This window comes from Pelobates fuscus, chromosome 1 (assembly GCF_036172605.1).
Source record: "Pelobates fuscus isolate aPelFus1 chromosome 1, aPelFus1.pri, whole genome shotgun sequence".
Lineage (NCBI taxonomy): Eukaryota > Metazoa > Chordata > Amphibia > Anura > Pelobatidae > Pelobates > Pelobates fuscus.
In genome coordinates this window covers 94477779-94491390 of record NC_086317.1, presented here as the reverse complement: position 1 = coordinate 94491390, position 13612 = coordinate 94477779, and the positions used below count along the sequence as shown (strand labels likewise).

General features: G+C 46.7%; 1 protein-coding gene across 1 annotated transcript in view; it reads left to right on the top strand.

Annotated features, from left to right (window-relative positions):
• Positions 1-613: 613 nt before the first annotated feature.
• GDPD1 (glycerophosphodiester phosphodiesterase domain containing 1) overlaps positions 614-13612 on the top strand; it is a 73437-nt gene continuing 60438 nt past the window's right edge. Inside the window, exon 1 of the mRNA XM_063450094.1 lies at positions 614-2199. Within this exon, the coding sequence (XP_063306164.1) occupies positions 2064-2199 (136 nt within the window). The 5' untranslated portion in view covers positions 614-2063. The remainder of the gene's footprint in view (positions 2200-13612) is intronic.

Here is a 13612-nt window from a genome sequence, read left to right as displayed (position 1 = left end):
GGAATTGGCTCGATCTTTGCATGATCTCAGGTATCCTCCTTAGATTTTAATGCTGTACTCCGGTGCATGCAGAAGTTAAACTCACCTTTGCCTGTCCCCCCAGCCACCAGACCCCCAGAGGGGATGTCATGCAAAATATACAAAATCCCCAGACAGTGATAGTGACGCTTTTAATTCATTTTGGTGTTTATGCACTAAACTTCGAATTCTGCATTTAATGAATTAATATACTTACTGCAACATTCAGGTGAAAATAGAAAGTTGGAGAATTTTGCTAAATCAGCTGTTTGCTGAAATATTGCCATTTGGTTCCAGTACTACAATGCAGAATTTAGAGACTATGTCCCAATTTAGTGAATAATCTCAAAATAACCTCGAGGTATGCAGACCCTCTGCATTGCATTGCAATAATCATACGGAAACGCACAGTCTTTATTCAGGGACACACAGCGAGTGCGCCCCCAGCTCTAGCCGCACAGAGCACAGAGCGCGCTTGAAGCGCTAGTAAGAAGCCCGAGTAACCGCAAGAGACGCATGCGCAAAGCGGCTCTTTGTTGTACGGGCTGAGGATCTGCGCATGCGCAGTGCTCATGCAATGACAAGTGTAGCTCAACCTGACCGGCTGGAGGAAGAAGGAGCTGCTGCAGTGCACTTAGCCTGCCGGCCGGAGCACAGGGCACCACTGCTGCACCCGAGAGGTGTCTACTCAGCACACAGCGAGGAGGAGCTACAGACCTGCTTACACGGCAATAAAGGAACCAGGACTGCACAGAGAGCCATTAGCTGCAGCCAGTCCTCCAAAAGGTCATACATTCAGCGCTACGGCTTGCAGAGGAGACATAGGACCATAGGACAGATGGTCTTCACCCCCAAGCCTGCCAGCAGCCACTCTCCATCATTCTGACGGTGCCCACCTATAGCTGCCACTGGCAGAGCCCGGACAGAGTCCTGTATGAGCATCCCTAGGGGTGCCAGACTCTGCCATCTCTACCATCAGGGGTAGCCAGAGAGGAGGGACCCCCAGCTCTGCCATTACCCACCTGCAATGCCTGGGTCACAGGAAACAGCCGCAGCAACACCCATTGGTCACAGCCTGGGTTAACTGCCAGCAGGCGACCAGATCTGACTGTGAAACCCAGTGGAATAGGTACCAGGGCCATCAAATACCTGCAAGCAGGGCACATTTGGAGACAGCGAGCCAGTGCAAGGGCGCCAGTTACACTTGCAACCAGAGGGCAGCCTGTCCCATCAGCACCAAGGCACCATTAGCACCTGCAACCAGAGGGCAGCCTGTCCCATCAGCACCAAGGCACCATTAGCACCTGCAACCAGAGGGCAACCTGTCCCATCAGCACCAGGACCACCTGCAACCAGAGGGCAGCCAGTCCCACCAGCACCAGGGCACCATTAGCACCTGCAACCAGAGGGCAGCCTGTCCCATCAGCACCAAGGCACCATTAGCACCTGCAACCAGAGGGCAGCCTGTCCCATCAGCACCAAAGCACCATTAGCACCTGCAACCAGAGGGCAACCTGTCCCATCAGCACCAGGACCACCTGCAACCAGAGGGCAGCCTGTCCCACCAGCACCAGGGCACCATTACTACCTGCAACCAGAAGGAACCCTGTCGCATCAGCACCAGGGCACCATTACCACTTGCAACCAGAGGGCACCCTGTCTCATCAGCACCAGGGCACCATTACCATCTGCAGCCAGAGGGAACCCAGTCCCATCAGCACCAGTGCACCATTACCACCTGCAACCAGAGGGCACCCTGTCCTGTCAGCACCATTAACACCTTAAACCAGTAAGCACTTTGTCATATCAACACCCAGTGCCTGCGCACCAGTTACAACTAGAGGGCATCCAGATACATCAGAATTCTGATTACCCCAGGGCAACAAATTTGATTTGGATCCAGAGGTTACCAGTACTAGGCTACCCAGAGCCATCAGAACCCAGTGTCAGTGCACCAAGTACACCTGCTGGGGAGGAGAGCATCCATCCTATCTTCATCCTTGGTTACCTTAGTACCTGCTGTGGTTGCTGAAGCACACATCAGCATGTCAGCAGGATACTACCTGCTGACCACCCTGGGGGGTTATGTGCTCACATCAGTCCTGCTCCTTAAATACCCTACCCTGCTGCACAGGAAGAAGCATCAGAAATTCCGCTGCAGACACATCTCCCACAGAGGAGGTAAGAAGGAGGGGGTGTCTCAGTTATATCAAAGGGGGGGAGTGTTAATATAGGTGGGTGGGGGGAGTACTGCCATTGAAATCATATTATTAGTTTGTTTTATTTATGGATGAAAAACATATATAGTGTTTTGTATAAATCTATGTCCATCAATGGAGCAAATTGTTACATATTAGCATGTACTAAACAGTGAAAAAAGTGAAGAAAGAAACTCTGAAAAATGAATGGCTTGCAAACATTTATATTTTATTGGTGCGCTAACCAACAAAAACCAGTATAGCAAATATAACTGCAAAACAGTAAGGCGTGAACAGAAAATATGACATATATTTACAAAAGTCTGAATTTCAAAGTGAATTGTATTTTTAAGTCGACATTTTTTCATCTCATCTATTTTGAATTAAATTTTGAAATTAATTTTGAATTCCTGACAGCGAGCACAGTAGGGAATAAAAATGAAATGTCTACTTTTTTGGCACAATATTAGTATAAAACCGAACTGTTAGGTCCAACAATGTGCTTAAAAAATAACATAAACACACTGCTTTCCTGTTTATTAGTGGTTTAGTAAATATTGTGATAATAGAGAAACCATGACTAGCCAATGTAGTCTGGCTATATAGACAGACAGGTTTTACTCTATGCACATTCTCAGATATTTTTTTTTCTAATTTCTTTATATAAGGGTTCTCCAAAATCTGGCCCTCTAGATGTTGCGGAACTACAACTCCCATGATTCTCTGGCTATCTATTTCATTCAAAGAATCATGGGAGTTGTACTCCAGCAATATCTGGAGGTGCCAGTTCTGGTGAACCCTGCTTTACACTGTATTCCAGGGGTTCCCAAAAGGTAGATCCCATATTTTAAAACTACAGCTTCCATGATGCTTTGTCATTTTATAGGCATGCAAAGCATCATGGGCGTTGTAGTTCTACAACATCTGGGGATCTACCTCTCGGGCACCCCTGCTATAGCCTTACAAATTCAATTAGAAGGCCATTCCAAGTATCTTCTACAGTTTCTGTACAAGCACTTCATGTGTCAGGCCTGTTAGGTCTATTATTTGGTCTGTAAACATTTAAATTGGCAGCAGAATATTCAAAAGATAATTCATACATTCAAAGTGTTAATATTGCACCAGTTAGTGCTCTTCACGGGATGAATATATTTGGACAAGCGTTATACCATTCTCAGAAACAATAACTAGTCTTCTTTTCAGTTGAACTATAGGGAATCCTTGTGTGTTGGATGCCTGCAGAATAATATTTCCCAGAAGAAGTAATCTAATAAAAATTACATGACCAAGCATCCCATAAAATACACAACACTGGAGACTGCTTTTAGTTGTAACTAGTAAACAAACAGAGGCAGGTGGCTAATTAATACTCATTAAAACATGTCATCATTAGCTCTGTAACTTGCCTAGAATGGAGCCCCAACACATCATTAGACATTTTCCTAATCTACGCGGCATGACGTTTAAAGGGACAACATCACCAGACCCATCAGTTGTACCAAAGGCAGGGCTTGATAAATGTTTGTACAACATGAGAGTTAGTAAGATAATATTTAAAAGCCTTGGCAGAAGTATATATTATAAGTCTGTATAATACCCAAAAAGTTAGGTGTCATTTAGGTAACTTATAAAGGAACTCCGGGCTCCTGGCATTTGTTGGTAAAAATTAGGTTAAAAACAGGTGTAAAAAGTGCTCATGAGGTTTATTCACTACGTAATACTTAGTTAAAAAATGGATTGCAACATTTAGGGGGGAAAACTGATTTGGACACATTATTCAAATCCGCTTTAGTTATAACTTTTTGCCTAAACTTAGCAATTTAGTTTTTAATTCATTACAATTCTCTGTTAAGTAAATAAACCCCAATATGCACTATGCAAATATGAGAATAATCTATGACTGTTGGCCCATTGCAATTTTTTAAATAGAACCAAAATATTCTGCAGCACTATACAACAGGAAGACCTTGGAAATTATTAGAGAAGCCTCTGTCTGTTAGTGAGTCTGTGTCTATCAATGAGTCTGTCTGTCTGTTTGTCAGTGAGTTGATCTGTTTAGGTGACTGACTCCCCTCCGATCACATAGGAAAGGTGTTTTTACTAACCTTTTTTCCGACGCAGTGCTGGTCTCGCTGCAGCTGGCCTCACCTCCATGGCTGAGATCAATATTGATGATCTCAGCCAATCCAATGCTTTCCCATAGGAAGCATCTGTAGGCTATTGCGTATGTAAGGCAGAACACCACACTGCATCGATCAGCATCTTCTAATAGAAACGCATTGAATTAATGCATCCCTATGGGGAACATTAAGAGCCTCCATGGAGTGTATGGAGACACTGTATGTAGGTGCTGCACACTGTTCAGCACTGTACTAGTAAGCACCTTTAGTGGCTGTATGAGCGACTGTCACTAGAGGTCTTATGAGGCAGCAAAGTAACTTTCTCAGGAAAGGCAGTGTTTACATTGAAAAAACTGCAGGTACAGTGTATAGACAAAAGAACCTCTACAATTTTATTGATGTATACAAAGGGACAGAATAAAGAAAAAAGGAAAAGATACTAAAGCTCATTATAAAGCCTTGTCATGCTGTACACGTAATAGGAGCAGAGGAGTGAGGAAGAGTTAAACTGAGAGGTAAAGTTTGCTGGTAACTTAATTGGTATATAGAGAGTATAAAATAAAGCTGCTCTGAATAACAGTCATAAAGTACAGCCGTATGGAGTTAATATATACTCTTGTAAGTAAGTAGAGAACAAAGCAATAAGGAAGACCACCTATAAATCAACTGGGAATATATTCCCAACGGTACATATATACCATACAACTAGAATACAGCATTAGTGAAATGCTAAATTAACCAGCCTACCTCTAAATTGTCAAATAGTACTGTAGCTAAGTCTGTAACAAGATACCGCTATGCGATACAATTACTGCAGCTAAATCGAAACATGAAATGGATAGAAAGCGCTTGGTAATACTAAAGCTACTGCATAGTTACAGACCTGCCTACAGATTTGCTAGATGGTACTGCAGCTATGCCTATAAGTTTCCTGATCGTACCAGCCAATGCTCCCTCCTCAGATTAGTTTATAAGAATACTTCCATCACTGTACCTCCCCCTAATAGCCAAGATTCCTAAAAAAAGTCAACTGTGCAAAGTGAGTGAAGAAATGTGCAAAATGGCAAAACCTGGCTCCTAACTTGTTTAGCTGGCTTCTAGATTCAAGGCAAACTTGGCAGAAGGCCTGTGTAGAGGATAACAGAGGGCTGAGAATTACTGGACGTAAAGTAGATGAGTCTAGCCAAGTGTGACGGTACAATCCGTTACTCCGTCAAGCATTCCCTTCTTCCCATGAAATAAAATCACCAAGTAATCCACAGAGTAATAACTTGCTGGTCTCGCCAAATAATCCACACATGAGCCAAAGCTTAATGCTGGAACAAGACTGATTTACTGGCACACAGAACTCACAATTTATGCAACACATAACTCCTCCTCTGGGCCAGGCTAGATAATTGAGTTCTTACAATACACATAGCTCAATTATCTGCTGGCCAGAACATTTACAGTTTTTAACAATTTCAGAAAAGTACTTTTCATACAACATACAAACATAATTTCAACATCCCTAGGTAGCTGAGGATACTGGTGGTCATATATCCAAATTTCACGACGTTCCGTTCGGTAGTTTCCGTGTTGCATCGTGTGGAAGTTTGACCGACTTGCCATGTGGAGGTATCCGATCTAGAGTTCCATAGAATCAGTAGCAAGAGCCGGTCTCCGTTCGCATCTAACTACACGAAAACCACCGTTCGTATGGTATAGCTGGTTACCTGTGAATGTTCCCCTCATTTGGTAGATTCTATCTACCGAACGCCAGTTTGATTCGTGGAGGGGAACGTATTCATCCAGGACTTCCGTGGGGACCGGGCGTTCGCATGGTTGCCGTGCCGAAATTAGTTTCAGGCAATCCCTGCATAAGTCCCGCTGACCGCGTTCGTGAGTTCTAAGATGGCCGCCATCCTTTGTTCTCGCCACGTGTTCGTATGCCGAATGGCGGCCACCTAGTAGCAGTTAAGTTGCGGTTTCTCTGTGTTCTAATGCTGATTGCTACCCAGGGTGTGTGGTCTCTGTTCGGTAAACGAATACAGTTCTTTTACACATTTTAAACTGAACAGATACAGGTATTAAAACAGCAGGGAGAGGGTTTAACTGAGGGCCCACAGGCAAGTACATGGAAAATCCTTCACAATGGCCCCCCTTTTTCTCCCTGCTCCGGCAGACATGACTGGACCTTTCCGGGTCCAGTGGGGCTGACGGGACTGCCAGTCATTAGTCCCAGAATAAGTCTGTTTGGCGGGCCAGCCCTCATACAGCATTCAAAGGGCCAGACCTTCCCGGGTCCATAATCCCATGGCAAGAGGCCGTCGAGTAGTCCTCTCCAGGCGTGCAGACCCCTGACCTTCCGTCTGTCAGTACCCCGGTTAGTCAGGCAGCCCACCCACAAATAAAAATTAGCAGAGTAGCCCCCCCACAACAACCAGTACTGGCCTGTAGGTTCAAGTTTGTAGTGGGACAGCTCAATACCCTCGGTCTCCCTGGTGCAGCTAGGTAAACTGCTGGTGCTGCTTGAGGGGCAGAGGCCAGCGGCGCTCTGCCCTGATGCCAGCTCTTCCGCTGGGGTACCCCGTGGTAAGCCAGGCTCTTGACCCGGGGCAAAGGGAGGGCAGAGGCTAACAACGCTCTGTCCAGATGCCAGCTCTGCTGCTGGGAGGGGGTCAGTGGGTATCGTAGGCTCATCCACTGCCTCTAAGACCCAGTTGGGATGTAGCTGGGGAGGGGAAGTTTCGCTTACCTCCTCCTCCTGGCATCCCTGCGGGGTTGGTTGGGGATGTGGACCGCCTGTCCCGCATCCCTGTAGTACTGGCACAGAGACCGCGGTCCCATCTGTGCCAGTGTAGTTAGGGTTGTTTTCCCCCTCACCCGGTATCTCCTGCTGCGGTGGGAGAGGGGGCCCGGCTGGCCCCACACCCCAGGACGCTGGTTGCTGTAAGGTGGAGGGATCTGCCATCACCTCCCCCTGGAACTCAGGCCGCCGCTGGGAAGAGAGACCGGGTGTCTCCTCTCCCTGTGAGATGCACTGCCGCTGGGGATCTGGGCCGGGTACCCAGCATCCCTGTAGGGCCGGTGGAGAGATCTCGGTCCCATCTCCACCTGCCATCTGTGGGTCTCCCCAGGACCGCTCTATAAGGTCGCTCACCTCTGGGGCTGGTCGGACAGAAGGGGGTACGGTGTCCAGGTGATCCTCTGGCCTGAGGGACAGTGGTTGGGCGAAGTCGAACAGTTGATGGTAATCCTGTTCTAGCTCCCATTCGATGGTGATCAGGCGGGTGATATCTGGTTCCAGGTCAGTAGCATCAGGGAGCAGTTAAGTTGCGGTTTCTCTGTGTTCTAATGCTGATTGCTACCCAGGGTGTGTGGTCTCTGTTCGGTAAACGAATACACATTTTAAACCGAACAGATACAGGTATTAAAACAGCAGGGAGAGGGTTTAACTGAGGGCCCACAGGCAAGTACATGGAAAATCCTTCACACCAAGGTGTTCATTACGGACTGTAGGAATGCAATCAGTCTGGCAAGCATAGGGTTACAATAATCAACGCGGGAAACAACAAGCGCATGGACAAGGGTTTTAGTTGAGTGAGTGAGAAGGGAGCTAATGTGAGATATGTTTTCAATGTGAAAGCAGCAGGATATGGTGATAGATTTTATGTAAGAAGTGAAGGAAATGTTTAAGTCAAAGAGCACACCAAGGCTGCAGAATACGGTTATGATCGATCCGTTGACCTTAACTGAAACAGGGACAGATGTAGCTTTAGTGTGAGGAAAGACTTGGAGGTTGAGTTGGACAATTCAGAGTCATCCATTCAGAGATAGAGGAGAGACAGTTGGTGTCACAATCCAGCAGACGGGGGAGAAAAAATTTGTATCATCAGCGTACAAGTGATATTGAAAGCCATAGGATGATATAAGGTTACCAAGAGCTGCAGCGTAAATTGAGAAAAGAAGAGGTCCCAGTCCATACTTTGAGGAACTCCAACTGAGAGAGGTACAGAAGAGAGAAGGAGAATTTAAAGAAGGAGACACTGAAGGAGTGGTCAGAGAAGTAGAAAGAGGGTCAGAAAGAGCAGTGTCACTGAGGACATGGCTGGGAAGGGTGAGGAGAGGTGTGTGTTCTACAGTATCGAAAGTGGCAGAAATATCAAGAAGATTAAGTAGTAGGTAATAGCTTTTGGCTGTCACTAAGTCACGAGTCAATCAGCCAGGGCAGTTTCAGTGAAATGTTGGGAGGCTTGGGAGTAGAAGCCAAACTGTAGTGCGTCAAGTAAGGAACTGGAGTTCAATTGAGTCTGTAAGTCGAGTATGAAAAAGTCTTTAGGGAAGCTTGGAGGTAAAGGGAAGGAGAGAGATAGGATGATAGCTAGGTAATGCGTCAGAGTTAAAATAAAGTTGAAAGATGAGGGGAAAACACCAGAAGATGGTGCAGATGAGAGAGATTGAGTAAGGTGCGAGGAAATGAGTTCAAGCAGGTGCGGAGGAGGCTGGGCAAATGGTCAGACAGTCAATGGAAGAATGCAATTTCAATTCAGATGTTGTCATTCTTTTCTGTTTATACAGACATACACACAAACACACACTGCCACACATGCAGATACACAGACATACAGATACACACACTGCACACACAGGTACACATTACACACATACAGTATACACAAACTATACACTACACACATAGAGACAAACACACGCACAAACACATACACAGAGACACACATACAAACACACACTACAAACATTACACACATACAAACACACAGATACCCACACTAAATACAGATACACACTACACACACACACTACACACAGATACACACATTACACACTACACACACACAGATACACACTCATTACACTCATACAAAGATATACACATACACAGATACACACACTACACACATACAAACACACAGATACCCACACTACATTCAGATACACACACTACACATACACACATACAAACACACAAATACCCACACTACATACAGATACACATATACAAACAGATACGCACACACCTTAAAAAAAAATTAAGCCACCCAGCAGGTTCTTACCTTCTGCTGGCTATGACTGATGGGAGCTGGGGACCTGCTCTGCCGATCCGGCCCCATCCTCGCTGCTCCCTTCTCCTCCTCCAGCGCGGCTGGCTCTGTGTGAGCTGGGAAGAAGTGACAGTGATATGCTGTCACTTCCTCCCAGCTCTCCATGCGGTTAAGAAGGGGCCCGGTAACGCTGTTAAAGCGCCGCAGCAAACGATCGGGTCCCTCATTGCACATGTCCATCGAGTGTCCCTAAGGGCATGGGACACTCGATGGGCCCTCACACAGGTTCCCAACCCATGCGGTGCTGCTGCACGACCGCCAAGGGTTGGGAAATCCTGTTTCAGATTATGAGAGTGGCGGCAAATTGCCGCCCCTGTCAGAGTGCTGCCTAGAGCCAGTACGGTCTATGGATGGCTGGCCCAGGGACACTGCTTATATAGGGTACTTGAGATTGTAGAGGGTTTATGCGATAGAAGGACAAATGGTTAAAATCTCCAAGGATAATGGAGAGCACAGAATAATGCTTTGGTTTATAAAATAAAACTTAGCAAGTATGTCAACAATTAAAGCGGCACTGTCATGGCCGAATCCTGTTTTGTTTTTTTTAGCACCCCTCCCGACTCCACTACATCTAATTGTCCCCCTAGTCACCCCAAGTGCCCCTAAGCCCCCTATCTTACCTATTTTTGCATCTTTATTTTGTGCTAGGTCCAGGGCGCCGCCACCCGGGGCGGGTCCTATTTTTGGCCCCCCCCCTCAACTTTAAATATAAAAGCAACCAAAAAATGTTTTATGTATTTAGCACTAAGCAGTGTTTGTGTGTTTGAATGTATGCATGTTTTTGTATGGAGTATATGTGAGTGAATGTAGCGGTGTGTTTGTATGTAGTGTTGGCGTTTGATTGCAAGTATGCATTTGTGTGTTGTGTAGTATTTGAATGCAGTGGTATGGTTATATGTAATGGTGGGGTTTGTATGTAGTGTTGACGTTGAAATGCATGAGTGTATTTGTGTGTAGTGTTGGCGAGATTTTTAGATGTCTGCACATATACACATACACGGACATACACACATGCAGATACATATACATATTTAAGGACACCAAATAAGGTGCTATCTGCTAAACAGCATCCTCATTTGGCATCTTTAAATATGGATATCTCACATAAGGGCAGCAATTCAGGGAATGATCTACTAAACAGCTAAAGGATTTAAAAAAAACGCCCTTTTCTTATTTTCAGTTGTTTAGTAGATAAATCCCTTATTTGTTATCCTTATGTGGGATTGCAATATTTAAGGACAGGAAATAAGGGAGCTATCTACTAAACACATACGCAGAGATACACACAATCACACACATAATCACAGATATACACAAACACAATCACTAACCCACACACATACAATCACAGACACACAATCACATACACACACACAAACATTACATACATACACACATTTAATAATTAAGAGGTCCACCCAGCCTCCCTACCTTGCTCTAGAAGGGCTGGAGTGGATCCTCAGTCCCTGGTGGTCAGTGGTTGCTGCTGGGATCTCTGTGCTCTTTCTGCACAGGTCCATCGCACGCCCTGTAATGACGCAGAGGCCGCGATGACATCACATCCTGGCTTCCGGCTCACTGCAGGGCGAAGACCGTCAGACACAGTCAGATGCACACAGTCCCACACACACTCACATACAGTTACAGGCAGACAGTCAAACACGCAGGCAATCACACAGGCAGACAGTCACACATACACACACCGATTCACAGACAGTCACACACACAATCACAGGCAGACAGTCACACAACACAGTCAGAGACAGTCACACACACACACACACACACACAATCACAGGCAGACAGTCACACACACACAGTCACTCACACACACACCCACAATCACAGGCAGACAGTCACACACAGAGTCACACAGACAATCACAGGCAGTCACACACACACACACACACACACACAGTCACAGGCAGTTACACATACACACAACACAATCACAGTCACACACACACAATCAGAGGCAGACAGTCACACACACACACACACACAATCAGTCAGACAGTCACAAACACACACACACACAGTCAGAGACAGACACTCACACACCCACCCACAATCACAGGCAGACAGTCACACACACACAGACACAGACAATCACAGGCAGACAATCACACACACAGTCACACGGACAATCACAGGCAGTCACACGGACAATCACAGGCAGTCACACACACACAGGCAGACAATCACACACACAGAGTCACACAGACAATCACAGGCAGACACTCACACACACAGAGTCACCCAGACAATCACAGGTAGACAATCACACACACAGTCACACAGACAATTACAGGCAGACAATCACACACACAGAGTCAGGCAGACAATCACAGGCAGACAATCACACACACAGAGTCAGGCAGACAATCACACACACAGTCACACAGACAATCACAGGCAGTCACACACACAGAGTCACACAGACAATCACAGGCAGACTATCACACACACAGTCACACAGACAATCACAGGCAGAGAATCACACACACAGTCAAAGACAGTCACAATCACAGTTACACACAGCACACTCTCTCACTTACAGTAAGCTTGGGCTGGAGAAGGAGTGAATCCAGTCCCTCCTGTGCTGTAGTTGGGGAAGCAGGGACTCCTTCCTGCTTCCCCTCTCTTTGTGTGCAGCAGTATGAGGCTGCATTTAGCCCCGCCCCCACATCCGGCATGACTCCACCCCCGCGGCCGACCTGGCTCCGGCCCCAAACCTCCGTGCAGGTTTCCTGCTCCTGCTCCCAGCCCCTGCGTGTGAGCTGTGTCGGCTGCCCAGCGCCCCTGCTGCTATGGCACACGGTGCAGCCACACAGCTCACTGAACTCCAAGCCTGGCCAGCCCTGGTGGCACCCCCCTACCTGATGGTACCCAGGGCGGACTGCCCCCCCCCACCCCCACCGTAATACGCCACTGCATCTGCCCACACTAGATAGTGCTGTGAAATCCCCGCACGTGCCCAGTTAAACACTAAATATCTTTGTTCGTTCGTTTGATTTATTACAAGGAGGGAGCTACTGGCGCGCAGCTCCCTCCTTGTAATATGTAAAAATAGAAGCGGCAGGGAGCTGTGCTCCCTGCCACTTCCTAAGCTCCCCCATGTCCTCCCTCACTCTATGGGGGTCAATATGACCCCCATAATAGAATAAGGGAGATTAAAATCTCCCGAATTCCCCTACTTGCTATGCCGCGAGTAGGGGCATGTCTACTAAACAGTGAGCAGCCAGTGACTGCTCACTGTTGTAACCCCCCCCCAATAAATGGCCCCATTGTGGGGCATCTATTAATTAGCGGGGAAGACATAGTGTCCCCCAAGCTCTCACCCATGCCCTGCGAGTGGGGGCTATGTAACTTGTCCCCCATCCATGAGCGGCGGGTGGGGGCTCTAAAAGACAATGTGGGGGACTTATTGTCCCCCCACCCCCACCCATGAGCGGTGGGTGGGGGCCCTAAATGACAATGTGGAGGAACCTATTGTCCTCCCCCCGGCCCCCACCCATGAGCTGCAGGTGGGGGCTAAATGTATCCCCCCAGGTGACTAAGGGTCCCCAAGCTCCTAGTCACCCCCCCACCCAAAAGAAATTAAATAAACCCCTACCTACCCTAAAAATAGTGAGGGGGGGACAAGAAAACTAAATACCTGTAAATAAAAAATAACTTACCATTTGATGTCTTCTTTTTTATAAAATCTTCTTTTTTCAGCCCCAAAAAAGGCCAAATAAAAATCCATAATACCCATCGCAACTGTTAAAATATGAAAAAACCTGAGTGCGAGAAACAAACCCGAAAAAAAAACCTGACTCCAAAAATGTAATCCATCTTCAAGGAGCGAGGGCACCGCGCAGACTGAGCTCCGCAGGGCAGGGAAAGGCTTATAAAGGATTCACACGCCCTGCAATTTGATTTAGAGCACTCTGATTGGTTGTTTCCAAGCCAAATAAGTCTCTACATTTACCTGTCACAGCGCTCTGATTGGTTGGCTTGAAATCCAACCAATCAGTGTTATGAGTCAAACTACACAGCATGAGAGCTCAGTCCCCTCGCTGGCTGAAGATGTAATGCTTTTTTAGCGTCAGGTTGTAGTTTTTTTTTTTTTTTGCGCTCTGGTTTTCTCTTATTTTAACAGTTGCAATGGGAATTATGGGTCCCCCCA